This window comes from Ciona robusta, chromosome 11 (assembly GCF_009617815.1).
Source record: "Ciona robusta chromosome 11, ASM961781v2".
NCBI classification, from domain to species: Eukaryota; Metazoa; Chordata; class Ascidiacea; order Phlebobranchia; family Cionidae; genus Ciona; species Ciona robusta.
The window spans coordinates 1,278,296-1,293,782 of record NC_143245.1 but is presented as its reverse complement, the minus strand read 5'-3'; the positions used below and the strand labels follow the sequence as shown (position 1 = coordinate 1,293,782).

Below are 15,487 nucleotides of genomic sequence, written 5' to 3'. Positions count from 1 at the left end.
TAGTTTTATTTAAAGATATTGTTGTGCAATAAATGTGTTTATTAAAGAGTTATTAATAAATGGTTCAGGTTTTAATAAAAGTGAAGAAGAACTGGTTTGTTTTAAAAAAAAACAGGGTCTTAAACACACAATTCAAATAAAAGATAAAAAGCTTGTTTAATGTATAAATAAACTTAATCATAAAACAGACAGTACACACTTATTGCAAAGTTAAAATGATACACTATCATTTCCCAACTTGGTGACCATCTGTTTTAAAATTTAGTTAAACCAGGATTAAATTCCTATTCGTTTAAGAATGGCTTAAAAAATGGACCATGGAATGTTTTACTTTACAAATATCTACAAAACAAATGAACATGACAGATCTGGGAGTCTTAGATTTGAAATACACACAGATATACAACAATGTATTTGCAGATGATCAGTAGATGGTATAATACTTATAGAGGCTCATCATTGAGATATCGTTCAAACATTGCATACGCTTCACGTGGTTTATCATGAGGCACCATATGTCCAGCACCCTGGTATGAAACATAATGGTAGTTTAGAATGTCACATATCTATTTCAATGTGGCCAGTTACAAACAAATGTATCCTTGTAGTTGATGGCATTTTTGTCAACTTTTTCTGTTTGACAATTTAGACACATTATTGACCACTGGGTTGGGGTAATAAATAACAGTATCACAGCTTACACACATGTTAACTTACCAGGACTGTAGCATAAGTCAACCTGTCATATACTTTGTAGAAGCCAGCCACTTGTACTTGTCCATATTCATCTCTGGTTGTCCATTTACGCCTTGGAGTTTGTAACTGTAAATTAAACATGCAAAGTTAACATACGACTGATTAAGCACAAGGTGTATAAAATATAGTACCCTGTTATAACTACTATCGTTGTCTGTCGCGCAAAGATAAAAATTTTAGGTTGGGCAAGACACTTAACAGACATTGCTATAACACAGTGGTCACTAATTGGTTAAGTGGTCACCAAATGGGCCAACTCTGAACTAAATCTTATTGTCCCAATATGTCCCATGCCATACTGTAGGACCTCAACCAATTACTATAAAATTACGGAATCCCACACTATATAAACAAACTAACCTCTAAGCCAAGTCTATCCACAAACCACTCCCCACCTAAGTAGTTACAAGCCAAATCCACATCTCCAAAGAACAGAAGTATTTCAATATCTTCCTGAAAAAACATTTGGTAATAGTTTACTTCTAATAGAGCAGTAAACATGGTGTATTTGGGCAAACTGGTGCGCCATGAGACTGGACCATTTGGTTATAGATCAGAGGATACAGGTTCGAAGCTTGACACTGTAACCGCTGGGCAAGAAAGTAATATAAACTGTGCCAAGTTGTTCGTCATGTAGAAAAAAAGCACCAACAAAGTGCAATATGTGGTTTATCTGGTGTTGCATTCATCTATATTCTACACATTATATACAAACTATCCACACAGTATTCACCAAGGCATCAAGTATCATCTTTATTTGTGGTCCTGTGTCTTCAACTTGTTTGTAGTAGTTGTTGTGTACAACATCACTGAAACAGAGGGATTAAAAAACAAAAAGGATTGGTTCATATAATATAATGAATGTAAATTATTTATCCTTATGTGGTGGTGCAACGACAGTCGTTATAACACGGGTGTTCTGTTTAATACATCTAGGGCCAGTCTGGAAGTTACTGCAAATGTAACTTTGTGGTTGATTGTTTTTTCTGTATGAATGACACACTCATAATGGTAGCAGCGACAAGCATTGAACCTAAAACCTCTGGGTTAGAGGCAGGCGTGCTGTGTGCCATGGCGCCTTTAGCCATGCTATAGTTAATACGTTAGGCCTTATTAAAAAACTAACTGTCATTGCCCCACCACATGAGGATAATTAAGTTAAACATTCACTCCACACCTGCATAATTGCCATGAGGTTGGTCGAACATGAATAGCTTCTTGTACATCAGCTCGGTTAAAATACTTTGTTATCATGGATGCATTTGAACATGGAGGAACTAATGATAATGGGCCCATGGATCGTGGTTTTGTCTGCGAGGTAAATAATAGCTAATATATATATGGCAAAAATATCTTCTGCTTATTTCCATGTTTAGTTGCCAGGGTCACAACTCCCATAAACATCAGCAATCATTAATTGCAACTTATTTGTAGTTCATTCACCATAAGCAGTCACGATGTGTGAGAAAAACACCTGTGTTATAACATAGTCAAATAAAGTTCTTCAGGTATATTTATTACTAACTACCTTCTGCTGACAACATTTATTTTCTGGTTGCCAGCTGGTTCATAGTTCATTTATAAAACCTCCGCAATATTAAATTGTGACAGAAAAGCAGTCGTGATATATATAAGTTAAAACATGTCTAAAGTTGTCCCCCATGAGCGGATAAGTGACATTCAATTAATTTTGCAAACTCTTAAACAGTAGTGCGCCTATTAGCACTTCAGTTAGCACACCTGCAGCCTAGTGAAAAAATGACAGAAGATTTCTTTCACACTTATAATACACCTGGCGGCAACACCATATACATAACTATATATTTACCATTTCAAGTACTGAGTCAAATCTCGACCTGGCTACATCTTCAAGCAAAGGTCTTGACTTGACTTTGAACATCTCTGCCTGTGGTTCACTCATACAAGGAGCGTATAGGTTGTAAATATTCAGCCCATCATTCCACACAGCATGCAGGGCCCATGTTAACTGTGTCAAAACAATGTATTAGTGGATATTAAGTTAACAAAACAGGCTTCTATATCTGGTGAGGTCCATACAGTAGAACCCTGGGTTTGGGCAACTCTTGTCCAAAGCCTTGGATTTCGGGAGTAATAAGCCAACTATGGTTTACCTTTAAACTATAAACAGTAGAGCCTTTGACTACTTTACTGTAAAACCTCCTTATATTGGACCCATTAATATCTGGGTTAGAGCAAAGTTAGTATAGACCAAGTTAGGAAACGGATTGTAAAACAACGAGTCTTGTTATCCATTGTCGCGCGTCTATGACGTCATAGACGCCACCATTACGGAGCCCACAGCATAGCATTTTACCATTGCTGGTTGCTGTTTTTCGCCTAAATATTGCGATTTTTTAAGAACCAAGCACTTCTCTCTAAAATGGCTTTCTACTAATGTTATATCTTATCACAATAATAAACCTCACATAAAGAATCAAATTTTATTGAACACTCAATCGATTAAAGAGTAAAAAAAACAGAAAATATCAAGTATACCAACCAGAAATATAAAAGAACATGTTTAAAATATAAAAATACAAACAAAAACGCATAACATTAACATATACTAGTGCATCTAGCTGCAGTTTTACATGTAAATTGCCGTGATTTTACTTTTTGGCTTACAAACTTAACACGTATACCCGGCAACGAAACTTAAGGTATCTTCGTAAAATGTGCCTAATATCGAAGTGACATTGAGGAAAACAATACTGAGTTACTATTTTTGGTCCTCTGCTTGAATTAATAAGCTACCTTTTCTGCGTTCTTGGTCTTTATGAAATCGGAATACGCGAACACCTTATCTGCTAGTACTTAAGCAGTTTGGAGCTGCATGGCCACTCATGTTGGATTATAAATGTAGTATATACTGGTTCTGTAGATTCGTAGGTATGATCATATACTATTATGTAAACTAAGCTGATTGCTGCTAGTATTAATCGCCAATGTAAAGTACCCTGTTAAACCACACTGTACGCTGAAAACCAGTCAAAATACTGATTTACTCCACATTAATTCTTAGATTTAATATTATATAACAAGATTTATATTAAAGATTATATTTTTCAAGTTAAAACAGCCGCTATATGTGTTTGCTAGCTTTTGTATCGCTTACAAGAACCAAATAAACACACGCCGACAATGCATTTGTATAGGGGATTCACGCTCTGTGGGCTCCGTAATGGCGGACACAAGCGCCGTTTCCTAACTTGGTCTATACTAACTTTGGGTTAGAGTATCTAATGGCCACACCATTTCTACAAAAATCTAAAGCTCTCAAAATCCTAACTTTTCCTGTAAGGGAACAAGAGGTGTTTGAAACAGAGCACCTGTGTTATAACGATTGTCCTCTGAATAAACAAAGAAATTTACTTATTTTACCTATCAGGCAAATTCACAGGCATCATATAACTAAAGCAAACCGAAACCCATTAAATCGACATATAAATGTGTAACCACTGACGTGCTCTGGCACTTAAGAGTAAATACGTTACATTCATTCAGGGGTAATGTATAAAGATAAGTTAACTGAAACCCATTATATCTACTCTACATACGAACCTGCATCAAGCAATCAGTTTCAGTAAACCTTGTAAACATGCATTCGACTGTAGCAGTTTCACAGCAAACCCTCTTTAATTCATCCCATTCTGTTTTATCAAACAAACCATGGTAGTAACTGAAGTACATGATAGATGCATGGTTGTATAAGAAATGCATGAGGCCATTGCCGATCAAGATACCCTGGGTGAAAGTTAAAGTAGGTGCTTCAGTCAAGAACTAATGTTTTATAAAAATGGGTCTCAATATATGGACACCATTGCAGTTTAACTTTTCATTTTTATTATTATCAAAACAGGACTAAAGTCATGAACTAAAGCTCATTTACACAATGAGCTTTAGTCAAAAAATGGGTCCCAGTCAAGTGTATTTAGAGACCAATTCAGTATATCTTTAAACTTTGTTTAATTATTAATAAAAATCCATTACCAATACAAATGAGAAAATAAAATTTCAACCAATAGTTAATGAATCACCTTCCAATTTGTATCTGTCATCAAAAACAAGTAAAAACAAGTATGAACATAACAGTTAATGCATTTACCTTCAGATTTGCCGCCATCCAGCTTTGTTGTTGTACAATAGCAGCAGCTAGTGTTGGCACATACACGCCAGCGTAACTCTGTCCACTTAGATAAATATTCATCGTAGCAAATGTTGGGAACTTGATAAAGAAACTTTCCAAAGCGCGGATGTTCGTCTCAGCAGTCTGTTATGGTTGGAATGAATATCGTGTGCGTCAATGAATGTTAATTTTGGATAAGCTATTGGTGACCATAGGTTAAACTAGAGTTCATTAGAGCAATTACTGTTAGAGTTTTTACCAAGACCATAGACGCATAGACAATGAATGAAACAGCCATTACAACACAGGTGTTTTGTTTTACACACCTTATAAAGTGCATAAATAACTTTGTATGTGATTATTTTTACAGGGGTTATTTTATTATATGGCTAACTATTTATATAACTTATGAGGGACCACTGGGTTAGAGCAAGTGTCATTGTGTTATTGCCAAAGGTCACATACACCCACAATGACGACAACATGAGCCTCAAAACCATTCTTTATTTAATGCGACCTTTGAAAATTATTTATAGGCAATACTTTTACTTTATTCACAAATTTTATTATTTCAGTTATGTGTTTTGATTTGCAAAAGTAGTAAAAAGCACCTAAAAACACAGACAAAAACAAGGACGAAACTCCCACTTACAATGTTGTCATTATATCTGCTTAGAGGATCAATATCGTATGAAAAGCCAACACCAGCAGGGGATTCAATGTACAATGTATGGGCAAGTTGGTTCCACGAATATGGATTCCTCTCCAAGTTCCCAGTCTTCTCGTTGAACTAGAAAATAAAATATGTGCTAAAAATACTGTTAAACCGCCCACAATGGTACCAGCATCGAGCATCGAATCCAGTTACGGTGCGCGCGCTCCAACCACTGAGCCACGGGCACTAACAAATAGGAATATTGACACAGATAAAAGGAATATATATAGTAAGCCAGGGTGAGGAAAGCTATAGAACACTCTTTTCTATTCTAATTTTTTCGTCCCATTTTGTAGTAAACAAAGAACATTAAAATAATTATGAATCCGTATTCTCACAACTCATTGTTAATTTTTTTAAACACGTTTAGGATATTTGGGTATTATGTGATAAATATGTCCCATCTTACCCCACAGTACTATATATAAAAAAATGAGTATTGACAAACCTTGTACGGTCCATTCTCTATAAAAGCTCCGTCCAACGAGCTACACCCTGGTCCGCCGTTGAACCAAATCATTAACTTGTTTGACGATGAATCGACGCATTCGTTCAACCTTTCAAGCAAAAAAACAAATAAAGTGGATTTCAATAAGAGTAAGCGTACTAGTTAAAGCATATGCTTCAACTACATGGAAAATGTGTTTTAAACGTAACTTTTTGGGTGAATATATATAGTAGGGTGGTGGAAGATGGGACATCTTTTCATTACATTTTCTCGTCCCATTTTGTAGTAAACAAAGAACATTCAAAGGATTATTTAACCATATCATTACGACTCCCATAGATCATTGTTAATTGTTTAAAAAATGATCAGGATATTTGGATATTATGGACTAAAGATGTCCCGTCTTTCCCCACCCTACTGTATGTTTTTTGTCACGGAAATAAATTGTAGGTATTGATTTGGTAAATTTAAATAAAATGGTAGAATTTTACATTCAATCATGCTGGATTTTTTGTAGTAAACCGTTCGGCGTCGTGACACAGTAAAAGTGCTTGCCTCTGGATCAAATAGTGTATGCCTTTAGGCAAAACACTAAACGGCAAAAACTCCCAACCCGGTAGTCCCTTATGCGGCTCATCGGAAATTCCAAAAATCAGCCATAATTTAAAATAGAAAAACTCTCAGAACTCCTAACGCGTCGCGACATAATATTTAACTCATACAGAATACAATCATTAACGCCTTATAAATATTTACAAGGTGTTAGGCCTACTATGGCCGACACTCCAGATGCTCTTGTGTACACGCCATCGGGCCTCACACAATAATACAATATATAGTAGGGTGAGAAAGATGGGACTCCTTTTCGTTTCATTTTCTCGTCTCTTTTGGTAGTAAACAAAGACCATTCAAAAAAATATAAAACCGTATCCTCACGACTTCCTTAGACTGCTTTTAAATGTTTAATACACGATCAGGATATTTGGATATTACGTGCTAAAGATGTCCCATCTTACCCCATAGTACTATAGCTATATCTACTGACCAGTAATGAAGCTTCTTCGTATCCGAGGCGTCCAGATACCCCGAGTACATATTAAACTCTGGTAGATTGGTTAACCCTGGAAGCTCGGTGATCAAGTCCGGGGTCGACCTCCAATTTTCCTGCTTGACCCGATCATGACCTTTGAACCCTGACGTTATCACGACACCCGGTGACGTGGACAAGAATACAAAACAGCAAAAAAAGCTCGTTAGAGAAATATGCATTTTCTATGCTTCCTATACACAAGTGTTTGGCAAAATACAAAACGTTATATCCACAAAATCATTTTAATAATATGCAGCGCTGAATTTCATTCGAAATCAACCAGAACGGCTTCTGCAGCGGCGCCCTTTGTTTCTCTTAAAAGTCGAGCTGTGGATCTGCAGCGCGGTGGGGAGCGCGATTGCAGTTGGCCCCCGCGGAGTTCGCTGTTTTCGCAGGACCGCGCAGCAAGCGTTCTTATATATATCATATAGTTAGAAAGTAACAGCTATCACAAAAATAATAAGCATTGGCGCCACAAACTTAATGCCAAAGTTAGGTATATTTTCACTCAAACTAAACGTTTTGAATAATGTTATCGACCTGGCCTCACTACGTTTGTATTTGTGGGGTAAGATGGTTCATGTTTTCACTTCCATTTATCGTCCACTTTGGTAGTACACAAGAACATTAAGAAATATGGGGTAACATGGTAGTAAAGATAGAGTATCGTGGAGAAAGATAGGACACTTTTTTTTCTGTTTTCTCGTCCCGTTTGGTAGTAAACAAAAAACACTCAAGGAAATATAAAACTGTAACTTCACAACTCGCATAGACCGTTGTTAATTGTTTAAAACACGATCAGGATATTTGGAACTTATGTGCTGAAGGTGTCCCATCTTCCCCACTCTACTATATCCAATCTTACCCGACAGCACTATTCAAACTGTGTGAAATTTAAAATAAACCATGTTTCGAGTACCTGTAGCCGGCGCAAGGAGTGGTCACTATGTTAAATTCTTTGTGAAATCCGATTTTAAAATCGGTCATCGCGTACGTGGTGTGGAACTCAACACCCGGTAATTACCAGGTTGCTTTTAAAGATTTAGTTTCTTTGTTGGTATCACGAGAACTTCGCCAAAATTCTACGCTTGCGATGATAAATTTTGCCCAAGGCAATATTCGTAATCAGATGCGATAGCAGGCGATGATATATACACTTGGTATCGTAATACAAGACGTATAGATATGCCCATGCCAGGTCAAAAGCAAAGGAAACTGTTCTTTACTATCTGTGTAGTATGTCTGCTGTATAGTTTGCACCTAACCTTCAGGACAGTAACTAGGACTGAGAGGTCGTGCAATGGACCTTATGCACTCGAAGCGAAATGGGCACGGGATATTTCAGCAATGGAAGAGTCAGTTAAAACATTACAAAATTCAATGGGCCGAAATTTGAAAGGAGGACGAAGGTCTTTTAAATTGCACGACGAACATGTAAAGCCGGAAACGGTTAAGACAGATTACTTTAGCTGCAACGACTTTTACAAGTTGCCTAACACAACTAAAGCAATCAAAGAAAACAGTAAAGGTAACAGGGGTATTTCATTCATGAAAGTACGGATTGATGACGTCACAATTCCGGTTGTATTCAAAGAGGCAAACAGGTAAATCGTTTCAGCAATAAATGCGGCAATGTAAAAATATGCGGGTCCATCTACCGAGAACTGTATGAAATATCCCAGTGAAAACTCTTTTTTATTGGAAATTGTCTTTAAATATTACAAAGGTAAATGACGTATTCGGCTGTTTATGACGGCATAGTACTACATGCGGGGTAAGATGGACACCGTTAGCACATAATATCCCATATTTCCGAATCACGTTTTAAATAATTACCAACGCTCTTTCAAAAACGTGAGGATATGTTTATATATTTCTGTGAATATCCTTTGTTTACGATATCAAACTAAACGATAAAAAAGAGTAAACGCAAGAACCATCTTACCCCAAGCTTTGAAAATACTTTGCCTGGTGGAAGCATGCTGAGTGCAGTAAATATGGCCGATATTGAATATACATATTCGTCCCATTAAAGGTAATGAACCTACTTTGGAAACCACTAATGCAATAATGCAGTGATATAAATCTGATCTTATCAATTAGAAGGTACATTGGGCGCATTTATTTACCAAAAGCAAGATTTTGTCAAAATGTTCAGACTAAATATATTCCACCACTTTTTATTAATGCATTATATTGTTAAGTAAGTTTGGTTCGTTTAATATTAGTGCTGTTAAGGCTAATTAATTCTAAAAACCCATAAACATTTTTAATAAAACTTAAAACTGTAAATTACATTAACAGGTTTCTATAATTTACATACAAATTATAAAAGGGATAAAAAATGTGTGAAATATCATACATAGTTGGTTGGGGTAAGATATTCCATGTTTTAGACTTTTTTTTCGTCTCGTTTGGTATTAAACAAAGCATTACAGAATTATATATTCGTGTTCACACGACTCTAAATGAGCGTTGTTAATTTTTTGGAAACCCAATTAGGAAGTATGGGATATTATGTGCTAACGGTATCCATCTTACCCCACATTACTAAATGTTTCAAACCTCAAATAAAATTTTCCATCTATTTTTCTTTAGAAACTTGCGCACTCTAGCGGACGAGTACAAATACCACACAGCGAAACGGGAAGTCCAATACCTGACTGGGTTGCGTGGATTGCCGGGAATTCCACGTTTGTTTGGTTCTTGCGTGCATGAGGAGTCTGTCAAGTAAGATGATGTTAAAATGTTTCGGTGTTTAAAATATTTGTGTTGAAAAATATACTAAAATAATTATATGTTAAAAAACGTTAAAATAAGTCTGTTAAAAAATGTAAAATATTTATGTGTTTAAAAATGTGTTTAAATATACGGTAGGGTGGGGGAGGTGAGACACCTTTTAACTTCATTTTCTCGTCTCATTTAGTAGTAAACAAAGAACATCAAAGAATCATAAAACTATATCCTCACTACTCCCATAGACTGTTGTTAATTTTTAAAAACACGATCAGGATATTTGTATATTATGTGCTAAAAGTGTCCCAACTTCCCCCACCCTACTATATCTGTTAAAATGTGTTTAGATATGCCTCTAAAGATATGTGAAAATGTATTAGTGAAGTAAACGTAATCCTATAATATAGAAGTAGCTATATTTCATTGATTCAATTGCCTTTTGTCAATCCGCTGAACCTTGAATGAGTGAATGAATGAATGAATGAATGAATGAATGTAACTTACTTTATCCTCGCGTGGCCGGAAAACGACAGTCGTTATCACACGGGTTTAACACCTCGTGCCAGCTTTAAGTTACCATGTATGTTACTTTGTGGGTAATTATTTTTTTTATGTATGGCTGATATTTTAGACAACCCATTAGTGACCACTGGGTTGGAGCAATTGCTGTTAAGTGTCTTGCCCAAGGACACATACGCCCACAATGGAGCCTTGAACCCATTACCTCTGGGTTACAGGCAGGTGCGCTAACCACTATACCACGGCGCCGCTAAACCTTTAAATGAATGTGACATATTTATCCTCGCAGGGAGGGAACAACATGCGGTGTCTTTTTAACAAACCTCGTACCGCTAACGAGTTACTATGTGTACCTTTGTCGGTGATTGTATTTGGACTTTTATTTTTAGTTTATCTCTGACAATTTAGACTGGCGTGCACGGTGCAACCTGAGCACCCAAATGTGCCACGGGTGCACCAGTACGGAAAGGTAGCCTATACAAGGGTGCATCAAAAACTTGCTAAACTAACTAAGCAGATATTTTTTACAGAAACTTTTCATGAACTAGCGGCGTATATTTTAGGGTTTAGACAACCCGTAGAAATACTACTGTAATAACAAAGCTAAGGATTATTAGCATAATAGTATTAAGCCATTAATTGACAAGTTATGTAGGTACCTTGTGGAACGCATAGACGGCTACACAATATGCAACGATAATGGGACAACCCTCAACTGCTCGGAAGCCAAGTTTATATTGGAGAAGGTCGGGAGTTCCCCGGATCCGATACTGGCGTCGCTTACACTTGCTTACAGCACGGTTCGACTGTTTAAGTTATTAGGTGAGTTTAGAGAGGTTTATGTTTCTATATATAGGATATCAAATACAGTAAATTATGTATATTCTATAAATTAGGTTAAGGTGCCATACGTGCCAAACATATGGATTACAGTATAGCCTACCGCGCAAAGTTGAGTATTCTATAAGATTAAGGTTCTACGGCTAGCCACATCAAGAGTTTCGAGATATCGGATAGACTAAAGGTGGCTGTACACAGTATCCGGCATGCGAATTAGCTTGCGAAGTCGTATGCAAACCCATTACCAAGTTCCGCATGCGGCAGCGAAAACAGACAAAACGGACGAATTCCGGATACTGTGTACAGCATCCACCTTTAGTTAATTGTCCAAACAAGGCATAATACGTCATTGCGGGACGTCGTTGTGGCCGAAAAAGACAAAAGTGTAATGTCAAAATAATGCCAGCGTGACGTATAAACATGACGTCACGTGATCAAATAAAAAAATTGCAGAAGAGCGCCACCTGCTGTTCGAAGATGTGTCAGGAGTGAATTTAATGGTCACGTGGGATTGGGAACTTATCCTGGTTGATGCTGATTCCTTGGTTTTCTATAACGAATCGAGGTGAAGCTAAACTCTATTTATTGCCCCATTTGGTAGTAAACAAAGAACATTCAAAACATCATAAAACCGCACCCTCACGACTTCCGTAGACTATTGTTAATTGTTTAAAACACGATCAGGTTATATGAATATCATGTCCAAAAGTGTCCCGTCTTACCCCACCCTTCTAAATAGGAAATTATATTATATTGTGGTAGATAAATAATGAGTTGCCTTTATTCTTTATTAGGTTGGGGTAAGATGGTTTATATGTACATTTTTATGGTCTCATATGGTAGTATGCAAAGAATATACCGTCTCCATCAATATATTCGAATATTTATCACCGCGTCGCATCCGCATGAGGGCGATATTTTACCATTTTTTAAATTTATAACTTGCTACGCTAGACGAATGTTTTCTTGAGCAAGACATTTAACAGCAGTTGCTCCAAACCAGTGGTCACTGATGTCCAAATTGTTGGCCCTATACAGAAAAAATCCCTTAAAAGTAATCCCCCACAAAGTTATATGCGAGGTAACGCAAGGATAAATAAGTGACATTGATTGATTCATTTATTTTTCGTCCAATTTATTTGACGTTGTATTTTGTTTTTACCGCAACTATATAGTGGGAAGGAGAAAGATGGGTCACCTTTAGTACATAGTACCCAAATATCCTGATCGTGTTTTAGACAATCAACAACGGTTTATGGAAGTCGTGAGGATACGGTTGTGTAGTTCTATTTAATGTTCTTTGTTTACTACCAAAAGGCAAGGGGAAACAGAATAAAAACTTTTCCCAACTTTCCCCACCCTACTATATCTGTAGCGTGTTTAAACGACTGTTGTTGATTCTTCTCTCAGTTTTTAAACATGATCTTGGCGATCGTTTTTGAAGAGGTAAATTAAACATACGTTTTTATGTTTCAGAATGTTCTCGAAAATCTACTGCGAGTATAACGACCAGTGCCCAGGACCATCAGGCAATTTGTGGATATTTAACTCCCTAAACTCAAGAATATACGAGACATGTAGGGACTTGAGGGGAATATGTTTAGATAACCGGTGTCGTGGGTTCGACGTTGGACTGCATGCGTGTGGAATAGCCGAGTGGTATCTATGCAAACTATCCAGGTATAATGTAGAGTTTGGGGTAAAATTGTACAAGTAGTCTGGGGTAAGATGGTACGTGTAGTCTGGGGTAAGATGATACGTGTAGTTTGGGGTAAAATGGCACGTGTAGTTTGGGGTAAGATAGCATGTGTAGTTTGGGGTGACATGGTGCACCCGGACAGGGGTAAGGTTAATTATGTTTTCATTCTCATGCATTGTCCCATTTGGTTTCACATAAAAAATATTTACGGAAATTTAACACCGTATTCTCACGATTATAAAATACACTTTTTGATAAATTGATAAAACACGTTAAGGGAATGTAGGATCTTAGGATCTCAGGTGCTAACAGTGTCCATCGTGCGCAGTATAAATCGTTAAATTTCTTCAATAGAGCCTCCCCTTTACATAAATTATAAATCTCTTCGCAACTTCATTTTTTTAATTTTATAGATTCTTGGTAAAAGACAACCACATGCAAAACTCTTACAACGAGATATGTTCGTGTTTAAGACAACCCGATCCTGACAATAGATGTTCTTTTTCACATGCAAGCAATCGATTAAAGAAGTTATTACAAGCTTATATATCTATGCAATAAAATCGACACTTTATATTATGTTACTTCTGCTACCAGGCATATTGTAAATATTCTATCAGCAGCTTATCTGGTATGAAAAAAAACGTAGTTTATCTCTGAAGTCTTTCCGGTTGGCGGACGAAACGTTGGACATATACTACGTTTTTACACCAGATGAGCCGTTGAAAGATTGTTTATTGGTTCTTATTTACTCCATCACTGCGTATTCTGCTACTATTGATAGAATAAGAAATGACCATGTAATCGAGGAAATGTCGACGTTTTGCTAAGACTGAAAAGTGTTGCTATTTTCCGTGGAAAAATTGTGTGTTTTTTTTAAAAAAGTCATTTTCTTATACGTTCTTAAGCAATTAAATTAAAATAATTTTTAAAAAAGTCATTTTTTATAGGTTCTTAAACAATTAAATTAAAATAATTATTGTCGGTAAAATTTTTGTAACGAAAATCCTTATATAGTAGGATGGGGGAAGATGGGACACCTTTTCATTCTATTTTCTCGTACATTTTGGTAGTAAACAAAAAACATTCAAAGAATTATAAAACCTTGTCCTCGCGACTTTCATAGGCCGTTTTTAATTGTTTAAAACACGATCAGGATATTTATATATTTTGTGCTAAAAGTGTCCCGTCTTCCCCCATCCCACTATATTCTATTTGCACAGCATGTGATTATATCGAATAAATGTCGTGTTTGATCGGTGGCTGTTTATGTGGAATTCAAAATAGAATTGCCGTGTGCAGAGGAACGCTTGTTTAGAAAGAGAACAAAAACTAAAATAATTTTAGGTGAACGATACATTTGAATGAACCGGCCATTTACTTTGAAATAATTTAGCAAATGGAATATAGTTTATTACAGCGAAAAGCCGAATTAAAAATATCATTTGTACACGGACACGTTTGAAATACAAATTAGACCTAAAAAGTTAAATAAATCGACCATAAAAAAACGAATAAAAATATCTTCCATGTTTTCATGAGGTTCGACATTTCGTCACGAACCCAGCCCTTCCCGTTTCGTCTTACCAGTGAGCTCGATACAAGCTTACATAGTGACGTATTTAATCCCTTTTACCACGTGACAGCTACACACCTTATCCCGGTTGCTTCTTACATCCTGCTTGCTCTATATGTGATGTAATGTTAAGAACGAGCACCGAACTAAGTAGATCGTTCAATTATTAAAGCGGTCCCCGTCTCTACTTCGTTGTAGTATCTATCCTCCAACGACAGAAATAATCGCCTCCCCTTTAACTAACTCAACACGAAACGTTGTGAAAACAAAATCATATCTTAAGATCTGCTGCCACAAGTAAAGAAAAAGTTTTTTAAAAAATTATATTTTTATTAAATAAATAGTTTACAAAATAAACTGCAAGACACCGTTTTAGCCTTTTTACTAACTAATGAAATGTAATATAGTTGAAATGTGACCGTTACACCCATTATACAAATATCTCATGTTAGGATATTTAATTATTACAAAAATATTGTTCTAATTGGAAAAAAGACGGCATGTTAAACAAAAGAATTTTGCAGATTTTAGTTATGTTAAAAAAATTGATCCGTTTTTTCCTCGTGTGCCATATTGCCCCATACGACCTCATTCCCAGTGTGCCATCTTACCCCAACCTACTATATTTTCACATCACATTTTGTATGTTTTCAGTTGACCCAGTTGTTAGGGGTGAAGTGTAATTTGGCTACAGTGGGTTAATCGAGCATCGCGTACAAAAGAAAGGGAAAATTCGTGGCATCTTTTTCGCGTTTCGTGAAGTCGCCGTTAGCGTCGCATCGATTCGGAACAACCGCATGCGGAGTTAACGTCGAAATTTGCGCTCGCCTCCCGCTTATGAATAATGCAAACGCTTCTATGAAGTGCCTGCAGCACAAGATGGAGAGATAACATGGAACGCGAAAAACGGGGGGTAGGTTTAGAGACATTGCAAGTCTGTCCCACACTAATCCGTTTTTCT

At 36.5% G+C, this 15,487-nt stretch overlaps 2 protein-coding genes and 1 long non-coding RNA gene across 5 annotated transcripts in view; 1 reads left to right on the top strand and 2 right to left on the bottom strand.

The window, feature by feature from the left end:
* Positions 1-18: 18 nt before the first annotated feature.
* On the bottom strand, positions 19-9,861 carry LOC149727648 (lysosomal protective protein-like). Of its 2 annotated transcripts, XM_089887708.1 has the most exons (12): positions 9,722-9,861; positions 7,112-7,259; positions 6,067-6,175; positions 5,556-5,693; positions 4,883-5,047; positions 4,339-4,521; positions 2,585-2,743; positions 1,934-2,067; positions 1,490-1,565; positions 1,117-1,209; positions 718-822; positions 19-527 (listed from the first exon to the last, which is right to left on the bottom strand). In XM_089887708.1, the coding sequence occupies exons 2-12, from the start codon at positions 7,159-7,161 to the stop codon at positions 444-446; spliced, it is 1,296 nt and encodes a 431-aa protein (XP_089743834.1). In that variant the 5' UTR covers positions 7,162-7,259; positions 9,722-9,861; the 3' UTR covers positions 19-443. The 2 variants fall into 2 exon arrangements, with proteins under 2 accessions (XP_089743834.1, XP_089743833.1); XM_089887707.1 differs by lacking the exon at positions 9,722-9,861 and having other exon boundaries at positions 7,112-7,558.
* LOC149727647 (uncharacterized) lies at positions 7,861-14,206 on the top strand. 2 transcript variants are annotated; one of them, XR_016385967.1, is made up of 7 exons: positions 7,861-8,760; positions 9,755-9,886; positions 11,067-11,233; positions 11,705-11,816; positions 12,728-12,931; positions 13,364-13,849; positions 13,901-14,206. XR_016385967.1 is itself a non-coding variant. In XM_089887713.1 (6 exons), the coding sequence occupies exons 1-6, from the start codon at positions 8,342-8,344 to the stop codon at positions 13,509-13,511; spliced, it is 1,182 nt and encodes a 393-aa protein (XP_089743839.1). In that variant the 5' UTR covers positions 7,861-8,341; the 3' UTR covers positions 13,512-14,206. The 2 variants fall into 2 exon arrangements, 1 of the variants encoding a protein (XP_089743839.1); XM_089887713.1 differs by having other exon boundaries at positions 13,364-14,206.
* The window catches only part of LOC149727646 (uncharacterized), an 8,628-nt gene continuing 7,016 nt past the window's right edge, over positions 13,876-15,487 (bottom strand). The window contains exon 2 of the long non-coding RNA XR_016385972.1: positions 13,876-14,765. This is a non-coding gene — a long non-coding RNA (uncharacterized LOC149727646). The remainder of the gene's footprint in view (positions 14,766-15,487) is intronic.

Coding starts and splice junctions, on each gene's coding strand:
- LOC149727648 (XM_089887707.1), bottom strand. CDS start 7,335: ATGCATATTTCTCTAACGAGCTTTTTTTGCTGTTTTGTATTCTTGTCC. Junction 5,694..6,066: donor TAGAGAATGGACCGTACAAG/GTTTGTCAATAC, acceptor TTTATTTTCTAG/TTCAACGAGAAGACTGGGAA. Junction 823..1,116: donor TGGATAGACTTGGCTTAGAG/GTTAGTTTGTTT, acceptor TTTAATTTACAG/TTACAAACTCCAAGGCGTAA.
- LOC149727647 (XM_089887713.1), top strand. CDS start 8,342: ATGCCCATGCCAGGTCAAAAGCAAAGGAAACTGTTCTTTACTATCTGT. Junction 11,817..12,727: donor GTTTTCTATAACGAATCGAG/GTGAAGCTAAAC, acceptor TTTATGTTTCAG/AATGTTCTCGAAAATCTACT. Junction 12,932..13,363: donor TATCTATGCAAACTATCCAG/GTATAATGTAGA, acceptor TTAATTTTATAG/ATTCTTGGTAAAAGACAACC.